This window comes from Stigmatopora nigra, chromosome 10 (genome assembly GCF_051989575.1).
Source record: "Stigmatopora nigra isolate UIUO_SnigA chromosome 10, RoL_Snig_1.1, whole genome shotgun sequence".
NCBI lineage: Eukaryota > Metazoa > Chordata > Actinopteri > Syngnathiformes > Syngnathidae > Stigmatopora > Stigmatopora nigra.
The window spans coordinates 8896200-8921977 of NC_135517.1; the positions used below are offsets into that span (position 1 = coordinate 8896200).

Below are 25778 nucleotides of genomic sequence, written 5' to 3' on the forward strand. Positions count from 1 at the left end.
AGAAAAGAAAAATGTCAGGAGTTTGACAATCAAGCCTAAACTAAAATATTGAAGATACGTTTGGAGCGTGCACCGAGTTTCATTGATGAGGATGATGATGATGGTGGTGGTGCTGAAAGGCACCGCCCCCTTCCTACTCCTTTCCTCCTTTCTGAAAAACGCGCATCCATCCATCTATCTCAAGATTCAAGTCGTCTGTGGATGAATCGCTGCTGTCCTTCGGAGAAATCGGCCGAACGTAACATATGTCTGGAGGGACCTGAGACTTTTTCAGCCTCGACTGGCGTGTTAAGGATAGTTGCCGAGCGAGAGGTGTTAAGGTAGGAGCGCACTTTCCTGCTTTCTACAGTATCTGTACTTGAGCGAAGACCATTAAAGTTACAGGTGGGCGACTCTCGGATAAATATTTCAACTTGGAAATAGCAATTGTACTATAGTGAAATATAATTGATGGCGACTACGTTTTCTAGTATATCATTTAAGGCTGTTAAGTTTGGTTGGTTGAGTGTTTTCCCTTTGCATAGCCCTTCTGTCACGCACAGTCCCACTCGTTGCTGCTGCTGCTAAGAGATACAAAATATCGATTTGCACTATGCTTCTTTATTCCTGTCTGCTTTTTACGTGGGAGTGGTTCTTGGCAAAGTTATTGCCTTCGAACTGGTGGCTTTCTCCCACGTTCTCAAAGGATAAGTCCGTGCAGCAATAGATAAATGCATAAATAAATAAACGAAAAACAACTAACAGTGATAAAAAAAAGGAACATTTGCATATAATATATCTTGCCTGCTGTGTTTTATTTATCCTTTTATGGGTTGGCTTCCATTGGGCCACTTAAGGTCACTTAAGACAAACTTCCACTGCTGGACAAGTCAGCTGGGATAGGCTCCAGCACCCTCTGTGACCCTTGTTAGGATAAACGGTTCAGAAAATGAATGAATGTGGATCCAGGCAATGTGTGATATTTATTTTGGAATTAAGTGGAACTTGAAATGCAAGATTTCCTGCGATTTAAAGGTGAAAGTCATGGCCCTCGCCTCTGAGTGGGGGATTATGTATTCCATTTTTGTTTGATTTTTAAATTTCAGGGACCAGCCTTAACATTCTACCAACCGTGCTTGTAAACGAAACTATCATATCAACTGTAGTCAACGATACTGTAGCTGCAAATTGCTCTCAGTGGGTGTCCAGCAAGGTGTGTGTGTCTGTATTTTTTTCTCAGCCATCCACACACTGCTTGACTCCAAGCAGTGGCAAGCAAATGTTATGCTCTGACATGACAATTGTCTCTATCATGGTGTGCTGACTGGAGCGAGAGAGCTTTAATAATGGCATGATGCCTCAATAGGGAGCCTTTTTAGCCTAACAGATGCACATGTAAGAATATTGAGTGGCAAAGTGCATAATGTGTGTACTTGTATCTGCTACAGCTGGTCCTCTTTCGTCGTCCATCGCCCCCTTTTATCAGTCTCTTAAAGGCATCTTGTTCTATTTGTGTTTTTTACATTGCTCTGTCCCGAGTGATGAGCATTCTTGAAATTAATGCTTGTATTGAGTGGGGGCATGTCAAGGGTAGTAAAAAAATGAATGGTAAGGCCCATTGTAGGAGTGGTTAGCACAAATAATTTATGTGGGACCCCCAATTGTTTCCATTTTGGACACTGCAATCTGATGATGACAAGGTAGTGCATGATAGATCAAATTGAAACAACAGTGAAGTGAAACAGCAGGGATGATAATCTTCCTGTGCCTGACAAAAAAGATTGGATTAACAGTGCGTCAAAACGAAAGTACGGTTTGGCCACAAGAGGATATAAAAGCAAGCATGTGAATTGTTTTACAATTTCAGAACAATCAAAATTTAAATGGCGCTAACTCTCCATAATAGGTTAACATCTGAAGCAGTACCTGCTGAAATAAAGAAAATGCAATGCAACAATTTGCAGTACCACATGAATTGTGTGCAGATTCATTGTGGGCAGTAATGGTTATTATTCTCTTTTGGTCTCATTTCACTCACTAAAAGATTTATATTTTTCCACTGAGCTTTAAAGACCACATCAACCATTAACAAAACGTTTTGGTGGGAAATGATAGAAACATTATGCCTTGTTACTTGTCACAGCCTTGTACAGTAATGCTTAAATTTGGTACTATGACTGTCTAGTCATTTCTTATTCCTGATTGTGTCTTTTTTATCCATCCAGATGTGAATGAGAGAAATGGCAGCCAATTTTGGTTCAACTTTAAATTCTGAGGGAAGGGATGAAGTGAAATGAAATGAGTTCGCCCTTGACGGTCTCAGCTCCTGAGGACTTCCCATTTCTAAAAAAAAACGGATGTCTTCAATATCCCATTTTGCAGGTGCAGTAATGTTTAATATATATGACTTCCTTTATCTAAATTGGTTGTCATGATAGTTCTCTCTTCAGGATTTTTCTAAAGTTTTGTCTTTTCATGTGGTAAAAAGTCCTTATTTAAAAGTCCAATAATTAGCGTTTATCCCGATTATTTCCCTAATTTTTCTTTTCCAAACCTAATAATACTTAATAATAATAAAAATATAGCTTGCAGCAGGGAATCTAATGAGCAATTTTCCTTACAACACAATGCAAACCTCAAAATGTAACATAATACATACTGCGGTTCTACTTTTTGAAAATACATATGTTAACATTTTTAGAGTAAACAATATAGGGTTGCTAAAATAATCATAGGTTGCTGAATGGATCTTTAAAATATTTGAAATGATTGCGTAATTATGTCAACAGGTACTCAGGCTTTCTTTTACAAAAAGATGATTAAGTTCATCAAATACCGTAATTAAAAGAGTGCACTGATTTTTTTTGGGTAAAATTTCCAGCCCACTTTGGCTATTAGGAATGTTTCAAGAAGCAGATTTTGGTCTCTCTGTTAGAAATTGTTAAGAAATAAGAAACCAAAAGCTCCACGGGAAATCCTGATGTAAGATTTCAGAGCAGAAGAAACAAAACAAAAAAAAAAGCTACCACCTCTGTTCCCCAGGAGACCTTGTTTACCAGCTCCTACTTTTCTCTTCTACTTCCTTCTATCATCTGTTCCTTTTCTATGATGAATGGCATCTCTCGGCTGAGTGCGTGGCATTTTAGCGTTCCGTTTTCAGGTGAGACCTGCCAAACAAACAAATGCGTGATTATGATGGAAGTTTTTAATCGTTTTGTTATGAGTTGGCATTAAACAGGAGTCATGAACGATAATCCTTAATTTGCTGCTTTTCTCAAATGTTGCATATTTGCCATTCCTAAGAAACACTACACTTAAGGGTTTTAATGTCCGCCTTTTCAGCTCTCCTGTCAAGAAGTGTATAGTTTGCTTATATGACTAAAAATAAGCAGGACAAGTGTTGAGTTCAGGGACTTCCATTTCCTCCCACAACTGCTCTTTGCAGTATCCCGGGAGAACAGAATAGACGTCAATAGAAAGCAGTGGTTTTGAATGGAATCCCGCGATCACTGCAGTTTCCTTTTGACAAACGGAGTCTTTATCCAGACCACTGTGTATCTGCTCGGCTCTACCTATGGTTAAAGTAGCCTTTAACTGGTATTCACGCAGACACCTTTGCGAAGCAGCTGCCGTGGCAACCTGACCAGTTTGCTGCAGGGTAACTGAGCAACCCTGAGGTGAATACTAGTTGCCAGTTGTTTTGGGTTTTTGTATAGGTTCTCCAGGTTATTTGCCGCATCCTTATTTAATACTTTAACACTGAAATGTTGGAGATTTGAGGAAGTTCAGAACTGAGTTTTTTTCTTTTCTACAACATCTTAAGCCATTTTTCCCTATCAGTAATGAGCATATGCACTTAGTATTTTCCTCTGTGATCTTTGCTCCTTTGCTTTTTGCTCGTATGCAGACCATTCAAAATATAGTGCAGTTTATAGTGCATTTTTGTTCACTTTTGTCACCTTAATTGATCTTTTGTACCCAAATATTAGATTAATTGACTCCTTTGGCCTCTATTGGTTCCATGATTTTTCATTTCCCACATAGTGCTCTTGCAGCCACCCTAGTTGTCATAGCAACATTGTCTGAAACTGCAGCGATGTCAACATTAGAAAGATGCAAAATAGCACCTTGCATTCACCAAGACAGATAGCATCTGACAAAACTTTGTGATAGGGGATTCACGATTGCTAGCATTTATCAGACAGTCCATGTTTTAATGTTATTCTTCATTGAAGGTTACTATGAAAGCCCAATAGGTAATGAACATTCTTTATTGTGTTTGATATTAAGTTTGTGTTATAAAAGGTGTGAACAGCCGTGTTTTGCTGTTTTTAATCACCACCTTACACTTTTCTAAAGGCTTCATAATATATATTTGTAGTATATGATAGACCCTTTCTAATTTCTTTGGCTCTCAAAGAAAATAATTACACAAAATAAGACATTTGGATACGTTGACTACTTCCCTCTCCATTTTCTAACAGCCTATAGTGTCTAAATCCATATCTGGATCAGAGTCACTCTATGAAAAAAAAACAACAATCATAAACTACTTTATTATTTATTTGCAAAAAAAGATCAATTTGCTCCCTCAGTGAGAATAACTTGCAATTATTGCAGTGTTGCATTTGAACCAAAAACAAATTCTAAAGAGGTTTAATGAACTCACAGCCCTTCAACTGAATATAATTATACAGGAAGTGGCTCTTAAAAAGGTCGGCAACTACATCATCACTCATCCTCATCTGGCTTTAATGCTGTTTATCAAACCCTATTTTGTCTATAAACAATACCTAAATTGCTTCTAAAAATATTCAATATCTCTACTCCCACTCTGAAAAAAGGCAAGTGGATAATCTACTAACATTTATTAGAATCTATATGCTGCAATGATAAAAGTGAAATTTTGCTGTTTTGCACACTCTAATGGAGTTAGAGTTGAGATTTGATCAATTTAGCTCAAATTGCTGACTCTTGTTTTATTGATCTACTGAGGGAGCAGTTGATTGCCTGTAGGTCTGATTACTCGGTTTCATTTAATTTGTCCATTGCCCCGAACTCAAGTGCACATTAGTGATAGCTTATTGTGGCGCCCTGCAGTTCGGAAAAGCGGCATGAACCCCCCCAAACTGTGGCTGAGCCTGTATAGTAATTGGGGGAATTGACAAGGGATTAGATAGGTGGATAGATGGATGTACGGCTGGGTAAAAAGATCCATGTGTTACATGTACAATATGATTGATGTCACAGATGCTGAGGGGAGAATAATGTGTTTTCATTCTCTCCGGCACAGTTCATTTCTCATGTGTCGACGTTGTGTCTTCCCAGCTCTCTCTTCTCATGACTGCACGATGAATGCCTAGCCTGGGATACGATGGGACTGCATCAAAATGGGTGACCGGTACACAATGTGACAACTAAAAGGCATCCATGGAGAGTGACAGCTATAGCTCAGCCCTGCAGGAAGAGCAGAGAGGTGAAGCATGGTCCAGCAGTCCAGCCTCATGGTACACGCCGCACTCCTTCGGCTTCCAGGTGTCTCTGACGTCCTTCCTCATGCTGGAGCTGGTGTTGGGTTTCAGCAGCAACCTGACAGTGCTGGTGCTCTACTGCTCCCAGTCTAATTTAGTGGACTCAGTCAGCAACATGGTGACTGTCAGTCTTCACGTACTGGATGTGGCAGTGTGCCTGCTGTGTTTGCCTCTGACTCTGGCCGTGGTCCTGATCTCTCCTGGTCCCAACCTGGCTGTGTTGTGCTGCTTTCATGAGGCCTGCGTCACCTTCGCCAGCGTAGCCACGGCCATCAACATCTTAGTCATCAGCTTGGACCGATACGACATCTCCGTGCGACCGGCCAACAGGTTGCTGACGGCGCGTCGGGCAGCGCTCCTTCTTGCAGCGGTCTGGTTCGCGTCAGTTGCCGTATTTTCTATCCCATTCCTTGAGGATCGATGGTACATTGGTGAAGGGACAGTAAAGAGAGGGCAGGAGGCCTCTTTGACTCTACCCACCAATGGAATCAGTACCACAACCCGTCCAGCGTGGCGTAACCAGACTTTGTTATGCATTGGCGGGAAGGGTGATCACTTCGTCGTGGGGAGGTATTACCACCTGATGCTACAAGTTCCCATATTTTTCACCACTGTCACAGCTATGTTGTTCACATACTCCAGAATCCTGAGGGCTTTAAACTTCCGTATCGGCACCAACATAAAGAAAAGCCAGCGTTTTATAGGCCCTTCATGCGCTGGTCTCCATAAGAAAACCCCTCAAAACAAGACCAAACTCAAAATGATAAGTGGTGGCAAACTAGAAGCGGAGCAATGCCCCACAGATACCGGGAAAAAACGAAGCCACCCTCCTCTCATACCCGTTTCATCGCCCACCACCACACCAACCTCCCCCCCTGCCCTTTCTTCTTCGGCCCCACTGGTCACGTCCGCCGCCGCCATCCCTATGCCGGCCACTGTGGGCGTCCAGGCCTCCGTGTCAGCCATCATCGCACTACGGCGTGCAGTTCGGCGACACAGAGATCGGCGAGAGCGCCAGCGCCGGGTTTTCAGGATGTCCCTCATCATCATCACCACTTTCCTCGCTTGCTGGGCTCCCCTGTCCGTAGTCAACATGCTAATCCTGGCCATAGGCCCACGGGAAGCCCTAGTCAGCGTACGTTTGTGGTTCCTAGCCTTGGCCTATGGGACCACAGTGTCCCACCCTCTTCTTTACGCCTTCACGCGCCAGAAGCTGCGACGTGCATTTCGAGCCAAGGTCAAAAAGCGAGTGGTGTCCTTACTCCAAGTAGATCCTTCGCCTGGGGCCACGATCATCCATAACACTTGGGTGGAAAACCGAAAAACCACCCGCCGAGTGCAATTGGATGCAAGTGAAGGCTCTGACCGCTGTTTAGCAGAAGCTCTGTAAAACATGTGGCCACACGCTTAGAGTGTTGATAATTAATAAGAGGATGAGAACACAGATGTGTTCACCCTCACGAGAGAGTGAAGCTAGTGAGAAACTAGCTGGTGACAAACATGCGATCCTCTGGGATATGCTTTTCAACAATAAGCAGGAATCAGAGTGAGCAGTCACCTTGGGCGGGACGTTGTTACCTAGCGTTTGTGGTGCGTTTCGCCAGCCGAACAAATCACACAACAGCAAGCGTTCAACTTTACAGTCTGTAACACACAAATCAAAAGAGATGATGGTAATTTGTTGGGAAAGTTCTACATAGAAAATGATGTGATGCTTGGGATGCAGTTTATATCAGGTAAAAATCTGAAAGACTAGTACGTTAAAAAAATCGAGTTTCATGAATACAGCCCGTTTTTAAACAAACCAAACCCAGTTGCAAAAGTAATCCTTGCTCTGATTCTCGTTCACTCGCATAGTTGGAAGTTCCAGGCTCTGATTTGTCTCTCTTGTCACTTGAGAGCTACTTTAAGACACAGCATAGGAACAGATGGAAACGAAGCTACTTACTATGCTGACAGGGGTTAAAACAACATTAATTGGTACTGTACTACTGCGTGCTGCAGCGTATTTTGTCTTGCTTTTAAATGATGCTGCACTCTTTCAATAGCCGTGGGATGACCTGACTCTAAAATTGGACCTCCACAATAAATGATTTCTTGAAAATTCATAATAAAGAGATAGGTCACGTATTTTCCGTTTCCATGTGATCTATGTTGCAGCTTTTCACAGCAGCACTTATGTAACTGCTCACAAAGATATGCTAAGCCAACAGATGATCACGTTTTCCGCCCACTCGAGAGCTCAAAAACAGCTTGAAATAAATGCCGATGCACCTAAATGACTGTATAAATATTTAAAGTCTATTTCATATGACCTCTGCCTTAATTATTTTTTTTCCGTCGAGTCTTTTGTCATGAAAACAAAGGCACCCCGTTGGGTATTTAACAAGCACACCAAGTGCACAGTGAATCACATTAAATATAGTGCTATGGTTTAATTATATCAGCATGTAGGAGGTTTATATTTATAGATGGGAGATTATTATGAGAAACTGTGAAATACCAAAATTCATTTATCTAATATCATGTTTATTTATATGGTCAAATTATATTGTATTACAGATGTGTGGCTCTAATATGTTTGTATTTAGCAGTAAACAGTACCTTTTGTATGAGAGGACATTGCTTAAATCCAGCAAAATATTAATGAGTTAATAAAAAGCTTTAATGTAATATATTTTAAAATTGAAGCAAAATGGTTGGAGTATGAGTAGGAAAAAGACATTTTACTTTGCATTGATATTAAAGAGTGTATCGTATTTTCTTGTATAAAAGCCCCACTGGTAACCCAAAAAAATGATGACAAAATCAAGGGTACGGCTTATAGGGTACAGCATTGCTATACCCTTTTGTAATTTGGTGGTAAGTGGTGAAGTTTAAAGGCAGCTAGAAAATCAGAAAATCCTCAACTAACCAAATAAAACCACAAGAAAATTTTATCCCATCATTTGATATATCTTTTTTAGTCAAAACTGTATCTTATACTGTTAGTACAAGTTCAGTATTTTTGGGACACTGACAAAAACACTAAAATAAACATGTCGCCAGTGTATTGCATTAACATGAATTAGTTATTTATTGAATACCTTTGCTATTTTTTTATTTTTTGTTAATCCAACAACCATGGATTTTTTCTCTCCAAAATGACAAAAATACACATGCTGTATATACAAAGTGGAGACTCAAAATGTACAGTACCAGTCTTCATTTTCATGTGAGCTTGGACAGATATTTTGTTTTGTTAGGGTTTGCAGCTGGCTCATGTCAGGCATCTGGTCCCACGGCTTGTGGCGACCAAAGGGAGTCACTGTGGATCAAGTGGTTATTTAATGGGACCTGTGTTGGCTCTTGTGTTGTGTGTCAATGCTCGCACGCTTAGAACATGTCGTAACTCATTGCAGAGACCATGGGATGTCTCACTTTTGCTCTTAAAACACTACGGAATGTAAACAACTAGAAAAATGTATGTTGATACTTTATGGACTTGTATTTCCTCCTTTTTTATGTTGTGATTTGTGAATGTACTGTCTTGTATTTTGAATTAAGGCTGTGAATAAATGGCAAATGATGGGTTTTTCACTCAAGTTCATTTATTAATTTCAGCCCGACGACTTGTTGAATAACTTCACTAAAATTTATGTTTTGCTCTGTTAGAATGATATCTAGTTTATTTTTTTCCTCATTTTTCACATTAGAAAGAGCTTTCATTTTGGACATGGATACATCATGCATGGACCCTTTGTTCTCAGTGAGTATATCCATCAATTTTTAATTTCTAGGGCTGACGTAACATGATGAAAACTATAAAACAAATATTTTTTTAGCATGAAATTAATGAGACACTTAATTTTGTGATAACAAAAGTCACATCAACTATTGCACAGGTGTTCTGTGTAAAAGGTGCCTTCTGTCAAATAATACTACATTTTAGATATTCTTTTAAATATTAAGACCAGCAAAATTGGTGGGGGGTGATTCAGTGACAAGCCGAAATAGCTCAGTTGGGAGAGCGTTAGACTGAAGATCTAAAGGTCCCTGGATCGATCCCGGGTTTCGGCAGGATTCATGGAATCTCTAATTTTCTGCAACAGAACTGAGCAGCCAGATGTACCATCAACTTTACATGTACTTTGATTGCTGACCTTAGATAAGCATTGACGGTGACCCCTTTGTTTCAGATGTTTAAGTATTATATACCTTTATTACTCTTTGGAATCATACCCTACTCACACTAATGAAATACATTTATAGGTGTTCTTTTCTTTTCAATTAATCCTAATCCTATTCCTTCTGTCTATAGTGTCATTTCTGTTGTTTATTCCAGACAGGAGAAACCACAATAAACTACAGCGACAACATACGAAAATGCCCAGTAGGTGGCAATATTTTGTAATAATTACTACTCCAATCCTGTAACTTCTATATTCCCATGATAAGCATAACAATATACAAAATTTCACAGAAAAAATATTACAAAACTGTGGTTATATTTCATTTATCATGTGTATATTCAAAGTTAACCTCTGATATACTTGGATTGGATATCAGCTCTATATCCTTACTGTAAGAATTCTAAATGTTCGATTTATTTTTTAGTATGTTTGTGTCTTTATTACATTAGTTTCACTGAATACACAAAACTGACTATTGGACTGTTTACCTATTTGCGTCATTAAAGTTAATTAGTGATTAATCAGTAGTTAGGGCTCCCTTAACAATTCAATTGAATGACCCTAATAAGGGCAAGCAATAAAAAGCAAAGAAAAAAAAGTAAGTAGTTTGTATACAAAATCTTTCACAAAAAAATGTGTCTTAACATCAGTTTTTTTACCTTCCAAAATTCTCTGTAAGACACTTTTTTTTGCTCTTTTGCAAATGGTTAGATGTGCAAAGAGCTAAAGAATATCCTGAGATCCTATTTGCCAGTTTCTTGTATTTTCTCAGTTGTTATGGACCATGTTGTCGAGGGCCGCAGTCCAACAGCAGGCCACAGGCAAGACAACGAACCGAGGATTTGCGTCATTCCCATTGAAATTTGGATGAATGGCCAGTTGGCTGTGTGCTGATGTACCAATCAACAGTCCATTGATAACAACCTAGCAGAAAGCGGCCTAGAGAACAAACATTGTGGGGTGACTGACAGAAGAATCAAAAGGTATTCTCTCTTTGTTTATGTACGTTTTAGACTTGTTGGGTGGCATGAACATTTCAAGCCAGATGTGTTACGTCAGGCACTCCAAACTGCTTTTATTTAATAGTCATCATTGCCATTTGCCCAACCTTTGCTCTGTGGACTTGGACAAGATATTTGCTGCATTTTTCCATCGCTTTATTTTGGTTTGCTGGTGGCTTGCTACTTTGCCGGCAAATTGCAAGCCAAGGTCTCCACTCAGCGAATTGAGATTGCAGGTGGAGGAGGATGTTCTGGCTCTAATGAATCCGGACTCCTTTCTTGATTTCTCCTTTTGTGAAGCCCGCTCTCACACACGTCCCGGACAATCGGGCTTTGGTTAGGGGCTTACATAACTTGAGCAGTGTGACTTTTACCATTGTTTGCTTGCCTTTGAACAAACTCTGCTTTTCTAAACTAGATGTGGACCAAGGCATGTCATTTTGACAAAGAGTGGCTTGTTAATCTGTGTGGTCAACACGCTTATCATGCTTTCATTCATTCATTTGTTACTCTAACTTATTCAAGACCACTGAGATGGTGTTACCTATTCCTAGGCAATTCCTCTTTTTTTATACAGGACTACAGGTATTTTTATAGCGTGACAGAATGAATATTGGCTCTGCTTCTTAAGACCAGCTTATTAAATTACCCTTTGAAAATTAGATTTATGACTAGTGTGCTATTTAATAGATCAGCTGACAGCCAGAAGAGTCAACAAAAAAAATTGAAGCCATGTTATATGAAGTTACTTCTTTTTTTATTTTTTTATTTATGATTTTTCTTCATGCATATACATGCACAACTTTGATATTGTTTCCTGAGGCATGTGTGCACTGGCTTGAAGACGAAGCAAGCTTTCACGTTTTAATTCTTAGAATGCCTTGGGTCATCATCTTTATGACCAACTTTCCAGGCAACGGGAGATTAAAACTTGACTGCACAACTTAAAAGTAGATATCACACCAGGCTACCGCCAAGCAAACAAAACAATGAATATTGTTTTGGACAACTTGCATGGTTGCAATTCTGAACAAAAATGGAGAAATGAATTACTAAGCTGTTTTTCAACTCTTTTGTGACATAACACACCATTGTGCTGGAGCCCAAGTGTGTGCGACTGGTGTCCTTTGAGACAAAACAGAGACATTGTCAACGGCACACTGACTGAGTAGAAAGTAATGAACCAACCCACCAATTCTTGAACTAATTCCTAGAACAGGGGAAAGCTTTTACTCAGAATTATCTGCAGATTTTTTCAAAGCAACTGACATGTAATTGCATGCATGCTTATTTGGACCGGTTTTAGACCCGGGCTACTAGATATGGCATATGTTCCTTGTTATTATATTTAAACATAACATAATTCACAGCATATCTTGTGTTAGCTGTCTCACTATTTATTGGAAAATACTCTGGTTAAGCACTGTTTAATACCAACAAATTCACATTTAGAATGCAAACAAATAACAAAAACACTAAGAAAAAACACGGAAATGTGATCATTTAGGGACTGTGACAAATTGTGCCATTTTTATGAATAGCATGTTCAGACAACAAGGCATTAAAGGCAAGTTAGTTGTCAGTTTTGTAGACTATAGTGCCTTTTGAAAACACAAGTGACCAAGCAGTTGAGGTAAGGAGTTATGGTTATGTTATTCAATACACCACCACAGCAACATGTGTCAGTAAAGGACCTTTCCAATTGCTGCTTGTTTCTCATCTGCAGCCAGGCTTTCATTTCTATCATCGGTGTTGGTGCATCAGAGCTGTTCACACCATCTGTTTTATAGCTTTCTGAATAAGGCAGTTCAAAATAGACGCAACAGATTGCATGCAAACACCACAGACACGGGCCAAAATGGAAACTCATCTTTTGGGTAGACTCCAGAAAGTAAAGATGATATGCATGGGTTTCCTTCTCTAAAATATACACACACCCAAGCACACACGCGCTATAAATCCTGTTGCCAGGACTGGCTATCACTCCAAAGCACTTTTGTTAGTTGATATCAGTCTGCAGCAGGCCCTCTTGTCTTTCTCCACGGACCAAACAATACCTGGTCTCTTATGTAAGTAACAATGTTGCTCAAATACTGTCAAAGATGATGGCACTTGATGTAGGGTACGTTTGCCTGACTTGATGCAAGCTTGGGTTCGAATCCCACATAGCAGAAGTGGGAGTTGTTGCGCCAAGCAGTCATAACTGTGCCACCTTACATTGATTATATATAATAAGTTAAAAAATAAATGAATTAAAACTACCAAATTGTGTTTAACTACACTGGTTATAATATACATCAACAATGAGCTAGGATTCACAGTATTATCAAAATCTGTGTTGTTTTCCAACCTCATGCTTTATTATGATGATAAATGACACTTTAAGCAAAAAGAGACAATTTGAATGAATCCTCCTTTGAAGGAAATGTAATAATGTACAGCAAGCAGAAATTAGATCAATGTTAAAAGTAGCTGAGTTGTTCATGTTTTTTGCTACTCTTTATGGAGGTTATTTTTATAATATTGTCACATGTTTTCTGAACAACCTTGAGAGTTAATTTTGCTCTTATGAGTGAACATGTTCTACTCATTCCAAGTATCCTTAGCCATTCATTCATTGGGAACTGAAAAAAGAACATTGTGGCCCTTCGTTATAATGTCTAAAATGTACCAGAGGAGCAATTCTGGGCTGTTGCATAAGACAGAATGCTATAAGGATTCCCTAACTTTTCAGATAGCCACCAAGGCTGACATCCACCAGCATGTGATTGGCTGTTACTGGAAACAGGAGAGACATAGATGCCCGTTTGATGACCTCATGTCTTCTCTCTATTAACTGAAGCTCAATCTTGGGGCAACATGTTTCACTGACACTTGCAAGATTAAGTTGCTGCCACATTTATGTGGTCATACACACCTCCAGTCCACCCATTCATCCATTTTCTGCACCGTTTGTGCTGCTCAGGGTCGTGGTCTGCAGAAACCTATCCAAGTTGGCTTGACAGATAAAACCCTGCAGTAGTTTCTTGTCAATCACAGGTTACATACAAAAGCACGAGTGGGATGTTCTGTGTCCTGAGACTGCCTAAAATAGGAATTTCTATATTATCGTATTGAATTGATTTGTAATTAATGTTGAAATGACAATCAAAACACATTAAGAAAGACCGTAACATTGGAAGAGTATCATAACAAGATTAAGGCTGGCAGACATAAGTGCTTCTTGGACTTCAATCCTCTTCAAGTGAGCGACTATCAGGGCTGCGTCTCACCTTGGTGGCGGGAATTTACAAATTAGTCATCATGTCTTAGTCTGGAGAGTGTGCCCAGTTTTAATCTCCAGACAGCATGTGGTAATCTCATTTGGGTTTTAGTTCTGCTTGGGAGTTGAATTGCATTTTAAACCAGAACCTGCTGTCAGATTTGCTATTTAGTATCATTGTCTTTAAAGTGAATGACTTGGATCCCTTAATGTACACATTCATCCAAAAAATGCTCTTCAAAATTGAGGAAGTTTTCAGAACCATTTAATTATTTCCATATTTGCTGCATATTAGATCTAAGTCGCATGTGCTATTCTATTGTGGTCCTGTGCATCATTTCTTCCAATATACATAGATCTCATGGAGCGACTCGGTATGTATGTTCCTATGACTCAATTTATCTATGTAATTTAGTCTTTATTTATTGCTCTAGGACAGCTGGCTGCTGGTTTAATGGAATGCAAACTGCAATAGAGTTTGTGAGGAACTTGCTTTTTGTGGTTTTTGCCTTCAGGTGAAATGCTTTTATGCAAATCTTTCATGCTGAAAACACCTTCGAGGTAAACAAGACCAGTGGTATTGAGGCCATTTCTATTTTGAGCGATGTGTAGGTATGGGCGTGTGTGTGTGTGTGTGTGTGTGTGTGTGTGTGTGTGTGTGTGTGTGTGTGTGTGTGTGTGTGTGTGTGTGTGTGTGTGTGTACACGTGTGTGTGGTTTGTTTCTTTGATCCCTTCAATATTGTTTAGTCTGTCGTTCTGATGTAATGTATATTATGAATAAGAAATGCAAATGATAATTTATTCATTCATTTTCAACAAGGCTAATGGCAATTACAGTCATGGGGTGCTGGATCCAAACCCACACTTAATACACTTGGTCAAAGAGAGGTACAAATTAAATTAAAACATTATTTCTATATAAAGTTGTGTTGTATTGAGCTGAAATGTAATGCAAGGTTATCCAACAGCTGGCCACACACTAACCGCTCATTTTTTGTTTAATCAGAAGTAAGGTTTTGAGCCAAAATTGGAGTTAAAGTCTATTGTGCCTGAAAATGATGAATACAAATGGTTTCCCCACTTGAGGTAGGTGTAACAGGGAGTCAGACTGCTTGTTTGAATTTTTTTTTTTTTAAAGATGGTAAAATAGCTGCGCAAAATTGGTACTGGATGTTCACTCTGCAAATGATGAAAAGTACCGAGTGGCACAATATAATTATTTGAATAGGGTAAAGCTTTTTTGACTGGCAAGGCACTTTCCTGATCTTTTTGACATGTGCACTCCTCCTCACGTGTCCCACACACCTGCATAATGTGTGGCATAGAAACATACATCTCTCTGCCAATTCTGTGCAAACATATAGTTTTCAGGTCTCACTCACATTCTCTGCTGTGCTTCACACAAGCACCATGTTAAAACAACGCCCTTGGGTAGAGATGATTTAAAGGATTGGTGTTTGTGTGCATATTTTAGTTGACATAATTGCAACAGCCTATAGAACAACAATTCTTGCCAAATAGCTAAGGGAGGAGGGAATACATCAATGTTCCTTCTCTCAAACAGTGAGAAGCATTTGCTATTTCTAAACTCAGTCAAAACATGCAGGATTTGTAATATAGCTCCAAGGTCTTGTCCCAGGCACACTGTCAGTTAGATTTGTCACCTTTCAGTGTGTGAATCGACGGGAGTGTACAAGGGTGACTTCAAATATAGAATTCACAATGCAAAGCTTTTACTTGAATGGCTGCATTTGTGTCACCAAAACATCTGTCTATTTTCCATAGTTATTCTAGTTTATACAGAGATGTTAACATATTGTCATGGCTTAAGTTGCTTTACCTTTTTGGGTAAGACTTGAGTTGCATACAAATTCAGTTTAGCTGTGCACAGTGCTTTGCAGAGGGGCATTCCATTGTACTTAGGCCATTGTTTCCTTTTAATAGCGTGTGATTCGGTGTGTAGGCGATGTCATTTGTGGTGGCTGAGATGAATGTATTTCTATCTGGAATGAGGGTTGTTGGCAACCTGCTCCCATTCCCCTCTCCTGTCCATGTGATGTGTGTTTGTGGACAATCATGCCTGACACAGTTAAAGGTGTTGAAATGTCAGGGATGTAACGAGACAAACACCCGTTCGCTGTCTTTCAAATGTGGAATTACCAGATCATTGGTGTTGTGTATTGAATTGAATTGAATTGAATGCTTTTATTGTCATTATACAAGTATAATGCCATTACAATTATTGATATTTAAATAAGAAAGGCATTTTGGGACCACTGAGCATCTGATGTGGCCTTTCAAAATATAATTGAACTTGACAGAACTGGACAACTAACTAGAATAAGCCTTCATGACAATTCAGGGTCAAATCTGGCCAAAGGGCTGCACTTGGACCTTTGCGTCATTAACAAAAGCCCAATTGACGAGTAGGAAAATTGAGGGAAATTTGCACATACCAACATTCATTTTGATGGAAATGCAGTGTAAAAGTAACTGAAAACTATTATGATTTTCCTTGAAGGAAGAACATGGTTGCAATAACATAAAACCAGCCCTTGTGGTAACCATTTTCTTCCATGATGTAGTGGGCAGCATATTCACCTTTTATGTTGTAAAGATTTTAAACAGAAACCTTTTTGTCACACATTAAATCCAATGACACTTTAGCTTGAAGATGCTGTGTGTACCGATTGAGTGAGTTTAATGCTCTCATCCACAAAAAGCCTGTCGCTACACTCGTGCAGGCCATCTAAATTTGTCCTCACACTCAAAGCCAACATACTATCGCACAAACGTGATCTTTACATCTTTGTTATGGATATCAGCCAGCAAATTTCCTGTGTGTTTGTGTGTAGCAGCCCTCTTGTATTCTAAAGCAAAATTGAGTATTAATAGACGCCACACCGCTCAAATTGTCTATTGCATGTCGTATTTTTAGTTTGCGCTGGTGTGTTTGGTGACCCAGAAGGATTTGCTTCACGGATTTACATCTAGTGATGTGAGAGGATCAGTCTGGAAAATGACCCTTTAGATCACAATGCAGGTAAAACCTTTTCCACTATATAGGAGTTAGGTGCCAGGGGTGCCACGCACGTGTTTGTGTATCTTCAAGGTCGTTACTGTAAATTCATTTTTCCATTGTCTGTATGCCATCCTATGTACAGTGCCCATATACTGCTCAGCTCAGGTAAACTATATCTTTAAAATAGTTTTTTTTAAATTTGTGTTATCAACTATTAAACTTGAGAGTGAGCAAAAAGATGATATGTTCAACTCGCATTTGGTTTATTGAAAACTCCAAATTGCTAATACATTAGGTTTTAGTTTTTTTTTTTCAGGTTCAATCAGTGTCATAGCTTTAGTATGTACACATTTTTTTAGTAGTTTTCTTTCTATTTCTGGAAATATCCTGACCTAAATTACCTGCTGATTCAATAATGTAGAAAACACAGGAGCACGTTCCATTCATGCTGTGACCGAGTCTCAGGTATGCCAATCAAATTTCTGGGACGCCCTAACAAGCTGTAAAGCCCTGAAGCGGCTCCTGACCTGATTCTATAAAGCATCAACCTACTTTACCTCACTCATATTCTTTCCCACTATATTCCAGTTGCATTTGTTCTATTTAGTAAAGAATATTTGATTTGAATCAGTCCTTGTGTGGAGGTTAGAAAAGCTCCAATGTTGTCAGGGGGGATATTTTTGGAATTGCATGCTACGTGCAAGTTATGGACAAGAATCCAACTTCCTGTTGGACTCCACTCATGTCTTTGTGCATCCTGTGCACACACCAATGGAAACAGACACATTGTGATAAGCCCCAGGTGACCTCTAACCAAGCCAGAGACCAAAACCTTTCCTTGCATTTGATGTGACTCAAGAGCATGTGAATGTATTGCATTCTGCTGATGTTTGTTGCATTTAAAAAAAATCTTGGTTAGCTAATTGTCTCAGACAGACTAATACAATCTCCAACATTTACAATAATACATAGAAAATTAAACTTTAAACTGGCTCTATTTTCATAAATGACAATAAATGTCTACAATTTGAGACAAATAATGGGGAACATTCCATTTTTAAATATGCTTTTGTGTCATACTGCACCTGCTTCAAAAGTTGACCTGCACATACAGTACTTTTGTGTTTCTAGTCACTATTGTTTAAGTACTTTGTTATATCAGATGCCATTCGCTTCTTATTATTAATAATTACGTGGATGGGCTTGGTTCATGCCACACCCTTCCACAATGTTTCGTGGTAATTAGAATGGGAGTTTTTGAGTTGCACTTAAACTTGAAGAGCAACCTGTGTGTTCACTAGATGAGGGACTTAATTTCTTTAACCTTTAATGCACAAATTCGTTTTGTTTTTTTTATTGCATCCATATATGGCAAGCCACATTTTATCTATTTTTTGTTATGTAACAGCTCTTTTTAGCTAACATTAACAGCAATGGAAGTCCTGTCCATTTAAAATGAAAGGATTCGATCTGAACAGGCTATATATTAGTCAAGACAATCCCAATTTTTGATTAGACGTCTACTGCAGAGACCACTGTCCCTGAACGGGTTAAAAAATATCTCTCCGTGCGAAAACATGTCGTAACTCAACGTGGATGTACTTTGAGTGACAGGATTTTTATTGTACTCTGTGACAAGAAGCCATGCAACAAAATGTAGTAGTTCTGATCTCCCTGATAAGAAATAGTGTGTATTGTGTGCAAAGTAAGGTTCAGGAATCACATGATATATTCCAACTCGTTGTGCACAGTTAAAATGCTTTAAAGCTAGTTCAAGTGTGACTTATGGGCTATTTTGTCCTTGTTTGTCATGGGCTATTTTTTTCCTCTTGTGTTCCAAGAGGCCGGATTAGAAAGATTAGTGACGATCTTTCTGGCGCTATTCTTTGCTCTGCCGGGCCAACTTGAATGTACAGTACGTATATGTTCACACGCGCCCAGGAAAAGCCTAAGGATTTCTTGTTAGTCGTGAAAAATTCTTTAATATTGCATAGCAAGACTTCAATGCACAAAATTAACACAGTCTCAAGTCTTGAAAAGACATGCATGTGAATGAAGACAGTAGTTAATCCCATGTTATTTTGCCAACTAATAATCTGTGTCAAGAGGAGGTAGGAGCCTGTGAGGTGAGGATTTAATTTTCCACTTTCACTCGCAGCACAAGGTCTTGGCAGTTGTCTGCTTTCCCAGTTCATACTAGTTGGACCACATCCTGTTCTCAATTCTTCTTAAAAAGAATGTGAATAGAAGCTTGGTTTGACATATATTCTTGTTGAATGACAACATGATGATTATTGGGGTTGAATAAAACCCAAAGAAAAGCCATTCAGGCACAGTGAGAACATGCAAACTCCAGACAGGAAGGTTGGAACACGATGGGGATTGGACCCTTAATCTGAGACCTGTTATGCAGATGTGCTAACAAACAAAGGGGGAGAGCGTCCCACTGGAGGGACAACTGTCCTTGCAAATATTAATTTAGCAAATGTTGCTTGGCTCTTCAAACCCTCCGAATTTATCCCCCACCCTCCACTTTTGTTATTCTTCCTCCTTCTCCCTTCCCCCTCCAAACAAACAAACAGCCTGTTCTTCATCCTCTCTCTCCTTCTCTCTCTCCTCCCGCACATAGGTTGCCACCCAACCACTTGCTTTGGACGCTCCCGATTGGTTGTCATCTCTAAAAGGGGCGCGGCCTGTGTCAAACTGGGCATCGCTTTCAAGTGGTGAGCACAGCCTTCGCTGTCAGAGAGCCTTCATCCTTCTTCGGACTGTCAAACGTCGTCCGTCTGCTTCTAAATCTCTCTTCTGTGCCATACCAGAAGCGGAGGCAAGGAGACATATCTAGTCCATGAAATCAGAGCAGGTTATTCCTGCTCTCCTGTAGTTCCTGTTCCTTTTCCTCCTGGCTTTGTTTTGATGAGCATCCCAGTCGTCTGCTCATGAGGACGCAGGTCATCTGCACGGGAGACAATAACACGACCTAACCTAGCCTGCACTGCGCCTTTTCCGTGCACACATCCGCAGTGAGAAGGCTGATGCCCCCCGAAGTGTGGCCAGGGCCCGAGGAGGATGAGTCCGGCTACCGAGGCTCAGGCCCAGCGAGCCAAGAATGCAGAGATCCAGAAGCAGAAAACGCAGCAGCAACCGCAGTGTTACACGGACAAAGGGGTCATACTTGAGCCCTTCATCCACCAGGTGGGGGGCCATTCTTGCGTCCTACGCTTTGGGGAGCAGACCATCTGCAAGCCCCTCATCCCCCGTGAGCATCAGTTCTACAAGAGCCTACCGGCTGAGATGAGAAGGTTCACTCCCCAGTACAGAGGTAAAAAAAAATGCTCATTCGGATTATGCATGTTTTGTTTACTGCTGCCAAGTGGAAGGAAATGTGACATCGCGCCACAGGGGGGGGCGCTGCGTCATAGAATGCAAGGCACAGCAAATGGGACTGCTGGTTTTTCGTTTGTTTGGGCTTGTAGGTTTGCACAGGAGGTCAGATGAGCAAGGTGGGTAGGCTACTATGTGTCAACCAATAACAGGTGCTTCCTTGTGCTTGTGATACCACAAAACGTTTAAGTGCATAATACCGGCTTGGATTTCTGAGAAGTCATATTTGCATGCATCCAGATACTGTCAGATTGGTTGAGCACATCACCCTCACACAGTTTGTCCCGCATCTTGAACAAGATTTGCCGGTTTGAAAAGACAGGTAGTAAGCTTTTTTTTTTTGTTGGGTCGGTCTTTGCTATTTTTTATACACTTCTACATGCTTCTGGTTCACTCACAGGTGTCATTATTTGTACCCCCGTCCAGATAAGTGATAGGTCATGCTACAAGCTGTATTGACATTTTTTGTGTCCAGTTTAAAAAAAAAAAGGAATTACGTTAGCAAAGAAGAGTGGGAAAATCCCACCTATCTCTTTTGTCTGTTTTGTTGCTCTGCCAGCATTGCCTGGTTTTCTGTCAGCATCTTTGTCACCTTATCTTCTTTCTCACGACCTCGCTACACAAAATGTCCGCGTTTGCATTTTCACTCGGAGGGAAAGTTGCAAAGGTTCTGCGTTTCTTTTATATTTGCCCTTTTGCAGTAAAATATTTTATGTCATGTATACAATAAAAGTATCTGTACTATGCTTTGGATGCCTTTGTGTCCTGGTATGGTATTTTATTACCACTTTTGTAGTTTGCGGTCTTTTGTGATTAGACTCAAAAATGTCTGTTGTCTAGAGTTGTTTTAGATGTTGAAAGTTATAAGTCTTCTAATGGTTCCTGCATCAATATTATTTTTACATTTTTATCAAATGGAAAAAATGGTTTTAGTTTCTGGGCAACAGCAATTTGACTGTATTAACGTTGCACTCGCCTTCTTTCAGGTGTCGTGTCTGTGAGCTTTGAGGAAGATGAAGATGGGAACCTCTGCCTCATCGCATATCCCCTTCACAGCGACCCAGCTGCAGATTTGGAGAACAAGGACCCCTCGACCGACAGCGAGCCCAAAAGCAAGATGTTAAAGTGGGGAAACAACATGGTGCCCTCGCCACTTGTGGAAAGCGAAAATGTCAGCAAAGAGGGACGCAGCCGCCACTCGCGCAAAGAAAAGAGGTGAAAAGCCAGAAATCTTCATTCCAGAGATTGATGTTGTTATTGCCCGGTGGCAGATAAACAAACATTCATGACTGCAAATGAACACCCGACATATTCAGCCTACAGTGAAAAAAAAGGCCTGGTAACAGAACATCATATCCATGAAGACTATTTCAATAAAAGCAGTACAAATGAAGTATCATAAATCACTTCATCATTGTTACTTGGCAGCGGAAGAATTGCATGATGTTGTCGTATTGCCTTCACAAAACATTTTACTACACATTTGAGCATTTCAACAAATGATGCCAAATCGTCACTCGGGAAAAAAATACATATAGGTGAATTTGTGAACACTAATTCTAAATACATGGGGGTTGACTGCGATTGGTAACAGATAATAGGATACGGCCAATGTGCAATGGTGCTTACTGACAAACTCACTAGTGTGTGAAGTACATCTGTGACTTGGTTTGTTGTGTTGAAAGCAATTAATACTTGCTGACAAGTCTGCCGCACCAGACGATGGCGTGACTCATCTGATTGTGGGATGACATATGCCACTATGTCAAAGTGTCCACAGCAGCCCGCTGGGTTGAGTTCTGCTTTAAAAGCAAAGTAGATAAAAGCGTCTCCTTTTACAATGCTGAGGGTCGCAAATTCCCAGGATCCATACAGGAGAGAGGCTTTGACTTCTATATTGTCACAAATTTATCTAGATCTCGCTGTATATAACTTGAGTGATGAAAATAATGCTCAAGAGTCTATTTTTCCTCCGCTATTCAGCATTCTCAAGCTGCAGGAAGACATGGAACTGGAGTGGTTTCAGCAGGCTGAGGTTCTGTACTACCACCTGGAGCGCAACCACAGCAACGCTGTCCCGCAGCTCAAACACAACCCTTGGAGCCTCAAGTGTCACCAACAGCACCTACAGAGGATGAAGGACAGCGCCAAGCACCGTAATCAACACAGTATCCTTTCAATGCCGAAGGCACATTGTCACAAATGAAAAACGTGTTAATGAAATGACATTAACAGACCGCTTTTTATAGAATACTACGCACAATAGCTTGGTGAAGACTCGAGGCGTTCTGGCACAATAGCCAACTTGTAATGTCTTTGTACCTTGGTGTCACCTTACTAAAGTGCACCCGTCATGGATTGTTATGACCTTCTCACTGACACGAGACACAACAATAGACAGCACATGTCCGTCCCCAGAAGATAGTTTGTTAAATTTTTTTCCTAGTGTGATACAAGAACAAATTCATATACACTCAAAACTAAAGACAGCATTTTATAATTCATTGAGTTCTATTATTTTAAGTAGTATGTGTTTTGCTAGTTAGTAAAGCAGATGAAGGATCATGTTTCAGTGCCATTGACGCCCATTGTTGACCATCAATGGCGGCCAGAGAGTTATTATAGATTGGAGACTCTGAAATCATAAAAAAAAGTTATTAATGTTTGATTGTGTGATATTTCCACCACACTTTGGTCACACTTTTCCTTGACTCATGGTGCCAGAATTCATCCTGTTGGAGAACCTCACGTGGCAGCACACCGTGCCTTGCGTGTTGGACCTAAAAATGGGCACGCGCCAGCATGGAGATGACGCTTCAGAAGAGAAAAAAGCCGTTCAGATCCGCAAGTGCCAGCAGAGCACGTCAGCGTCCATAGGCGTTCGACTGTGCGGCATGCAGGTACTTTCATATAAACACACGAAAGCCACAAAATACATTATGTCCTCTCTCCATTAATATTACAGTAAAGTTCATTTCTGACATATAGCTGTAATAAGTTAAAAGGTAATCATTTGCATACATTTATTTCATAAATCAAAATAATTATTACCCAAATCCTAGCCCACCTCTTGTTGTTGAGATTCTTATTGAGCTTTTACATGGTATTTATGTGCGTACAGTCTGTACGTATGATAATAGTGTGACATATAATTTGAACAAGCACCCTGATTTTGCTCTTTCGACAGGTGTATCAGTCCGACACGGACCAGCTGATGTTCATGAACAAGTACCACGGCCGTAAACTCACACTGTCAGACTTTAAAGAGGCTCTGGGCCAGTTCTTCCACAGCGGACGGCGCCTGCGTCACGAACTTCTGTCACCGGTGCTCCGCCGGCTCCGGGATATGCAGGCCGCTCTGGAGGCCTGCGAATCATACCGCTTCTACTCCAGCTCTCTACTCATCATATACGATGGGGCACCGCACCGAAAGCACACAAGGCGACGCACTGAGGGCGGCCTCTCTGAGGAAGATGACGAAGATGACGAAGATGACGAAGATGAGGATGAGGAGGAAGCAGAAGCGGAGGAGGAAGACATCGGGGTAGCTAGTGCGCTGGATTTCACCCGTGGTCCTTCCATTTCTGCTGAGGACAGTGGCAGTTTTCCCTGTAGCGGCTGCCCTCCCCGCTCGGATGCACGCGGCCCGGCGGTGGATGTGCGGATGATTGACTTTGCCCACACCACGTGCAGACATTACCGCGAGGACAGCGTGGTCCATGAGGGCCAGGACACCGGATATATCTTCGGCCTGCAGAATCTGATCAATATTATCTCCGAGCTGGAGAACCATGGCTCAGACTAGGTGCTCGATGCCTTGGAAGAAGGTGTCTTTCCAGTCACCAATGCTGTTTTCAGAATCATTGGCTATCCAGATCACCAATGTGTATGGCTCTTGTTGAGGGTATATTCCATAAGAGTTTAATCATCTTCTTTGCGATGAAGCACAAAACTTTAGGCTGATAGTATAACATTTTTGGAAAATGGATACTAACAATCTGGTAGCCTAGATCCAATTTTAGCAGAATATCATCATCTAGATGACAGTAAATCTACAAAAGTCTTTAGGAAATATATTGCTATGTTTTAATTATATATCCTGTAATTACATTGAAATGACTTAGGCAATCATGCTTTTCGGGGACGGTGCAAACATCTGAACATTGCACAAAAACAATGTCACAAACAAATTATCAAGTCATTTTCTGTCATCTAGTGGAGAGCATTTATTTTTTGGCCTTTCATTATTCATAGTATCTTTGATTTATAGATACTTAGTTGGCTGGAAACCAATTCAGGGAGTCTCCTGCTTGCTGTCAATAGCGGGTTGGAATAGGCTCCCGTATCCTCCGTGACACTTGTGAGGATAAGCAGTACGGAACAAGATTGACATACACAGATGAACGAACATTATTGGGAGTCAAGGAACGAACGATTGAGTATATTTGATAATTTTATGGGGCACACTGTAGTATTCAAGTAGGCCTCTCATCTAATAGAAATGATTCCGAATACAGCATGTGTTGTCTGATCATTCAACGCCAACTGGACTACACAAGCAAGTTTGTTGGTGATTGGCTGCATTTTGTCTACTTGTCAGGTTTGCGTAACACAGCAGATGTCGCATTTGTCCTCGTGCTTTAACAAGACTCAAAAAAAAAAGGCAGACTTGGGAAAGAAAGCTACAGAATAGTTTCCATTTCCATTGAGAGCATTAAGACCAGTTCATGCCCTTAACACATTCAGCTGTGATGAGTGTGTTAAATCAAGCTTGTGAGTTTTACTCTATTTGTATGCAAAGAGAAGACTACAGAAACTATATTCATAAATATCCGAGAAAAAGGGCGAGAGACTTATTTATTTATGGGACAACACCTATTGTGAGAGCAAATTCTCCAAACATATAAAGGGAGAGTATTACATTCCATGTTATTACAATAATGATATTCATTAGTATTGTTACATGACATATTTGGATACTGCAATGTTGCATAACTGTTTGTTTGTTGGTTTTGTCAATGGGACTGAATAAAAGTCTTTGGTTTGTGCTACGCATATTTGTTCATTCTTCTTTTGTAAGAATCCCATATGATTTTGATGCTATCGTATTCCATATTTGGGTCCCAAAGCAGCATATATAGCTGGTTTTAGAAAGAGTGAATGCATGAGGGTATGAGAAGGATTGGTAACACTACTGATGGAAAAAAATGACCATATTGCAATTCAATTATACAAGCTAGTGAGGGAGTCAATCGAATACCTGACAGATACTTTAAGCTCATGGATTCTGACCCATTTTCACAAGCCCAATATCACAGTGTCGATAAGATTGAGAACTACGAGTACTGATCGCGGGGCCCCATTAGGATGTTTTTGTTCAAGTGGAATAGTGAGCGAAACAGGCGCGATGGGTGGGAAACGTAAGA

The 25778-nt window shown here is 40.3% G+C and overlaps 2 protein-coding genes and 1 non-coding gene across 5 annotated transcripts; all 3 read left to right on the forward strand.

Annotated features, from left to right (window-relative positions):
• Positions 1–122: 122 nt before the first annotated feature.
• Positions 123–7268, forward strand: LOC144203700 (G-protein coupled receptor 22-like). 3 transcript variants are annotated; one of them, XM_077727263.1, is made up of 3 exons: positions 123–384; positions 2205–2361; positions 5308–7268. In XM_077727263.1, the coding sequence occupies exon 3, from the start codon at positions 5410–5412 to the stop codon at positions 6898–6900; it is 1491 nt and encodes a 496-aa protein (XP_077583389.1). In that variant the 5' UTR covers positions 123–384; positions 2205–2361; positions 5308–5409; the 3' UTR covers positions 6901–7268. The 3 variants fall into 3 exon arrangements, with proteins under 3 accessions (XP_077583389.1, XP_077583388.1, XP_077583390.1); XM_077727262.1 differs by having other exon boundaries at positions 123–320; XM_077727264.1 differs by lacking the exons at positions 123–384; positions 2205–2361 and adding an exon at positions 3069–3139.
• Positions 7269–9496: 2228 nt separating this feature from the next.
• trnaf-gaa (transfer RNA phenylalanine (anticodon GAA)) lies at positions 9497–9569 on the forward strand. The gene has a single exon. It is a non-coding gene; the product is annotated as a tRNA-Phe (tRNA).
• Positions 9570–10355: 786 nt separating this feature from the next.
• On the forward strand, positions 10356–25407 carry LOC144203376 (inositol hexakisphosphate kinase 2-like). The gene is made up of 6 exons (XM_077726773.1): positions 10356–10665; positions 19598–20290; positions 21339–21567; positions 22336–22520; positions 23077–23252; positions 23540–25407. Exons 2-6 carry the CDS (start codon positions 20038–20040, stop codon positions 24155–24157), a joined length of 1461 nt encoding a protein of 486 aa, XP_077582899.1. The 5' UTR covers positions 10356–10665; positions 19598–20037; the 3' UTR covers positions 24158–25407.
• The last annotated feature ends 371 nt before the right edge of the window (positions 25408–25778 follow it).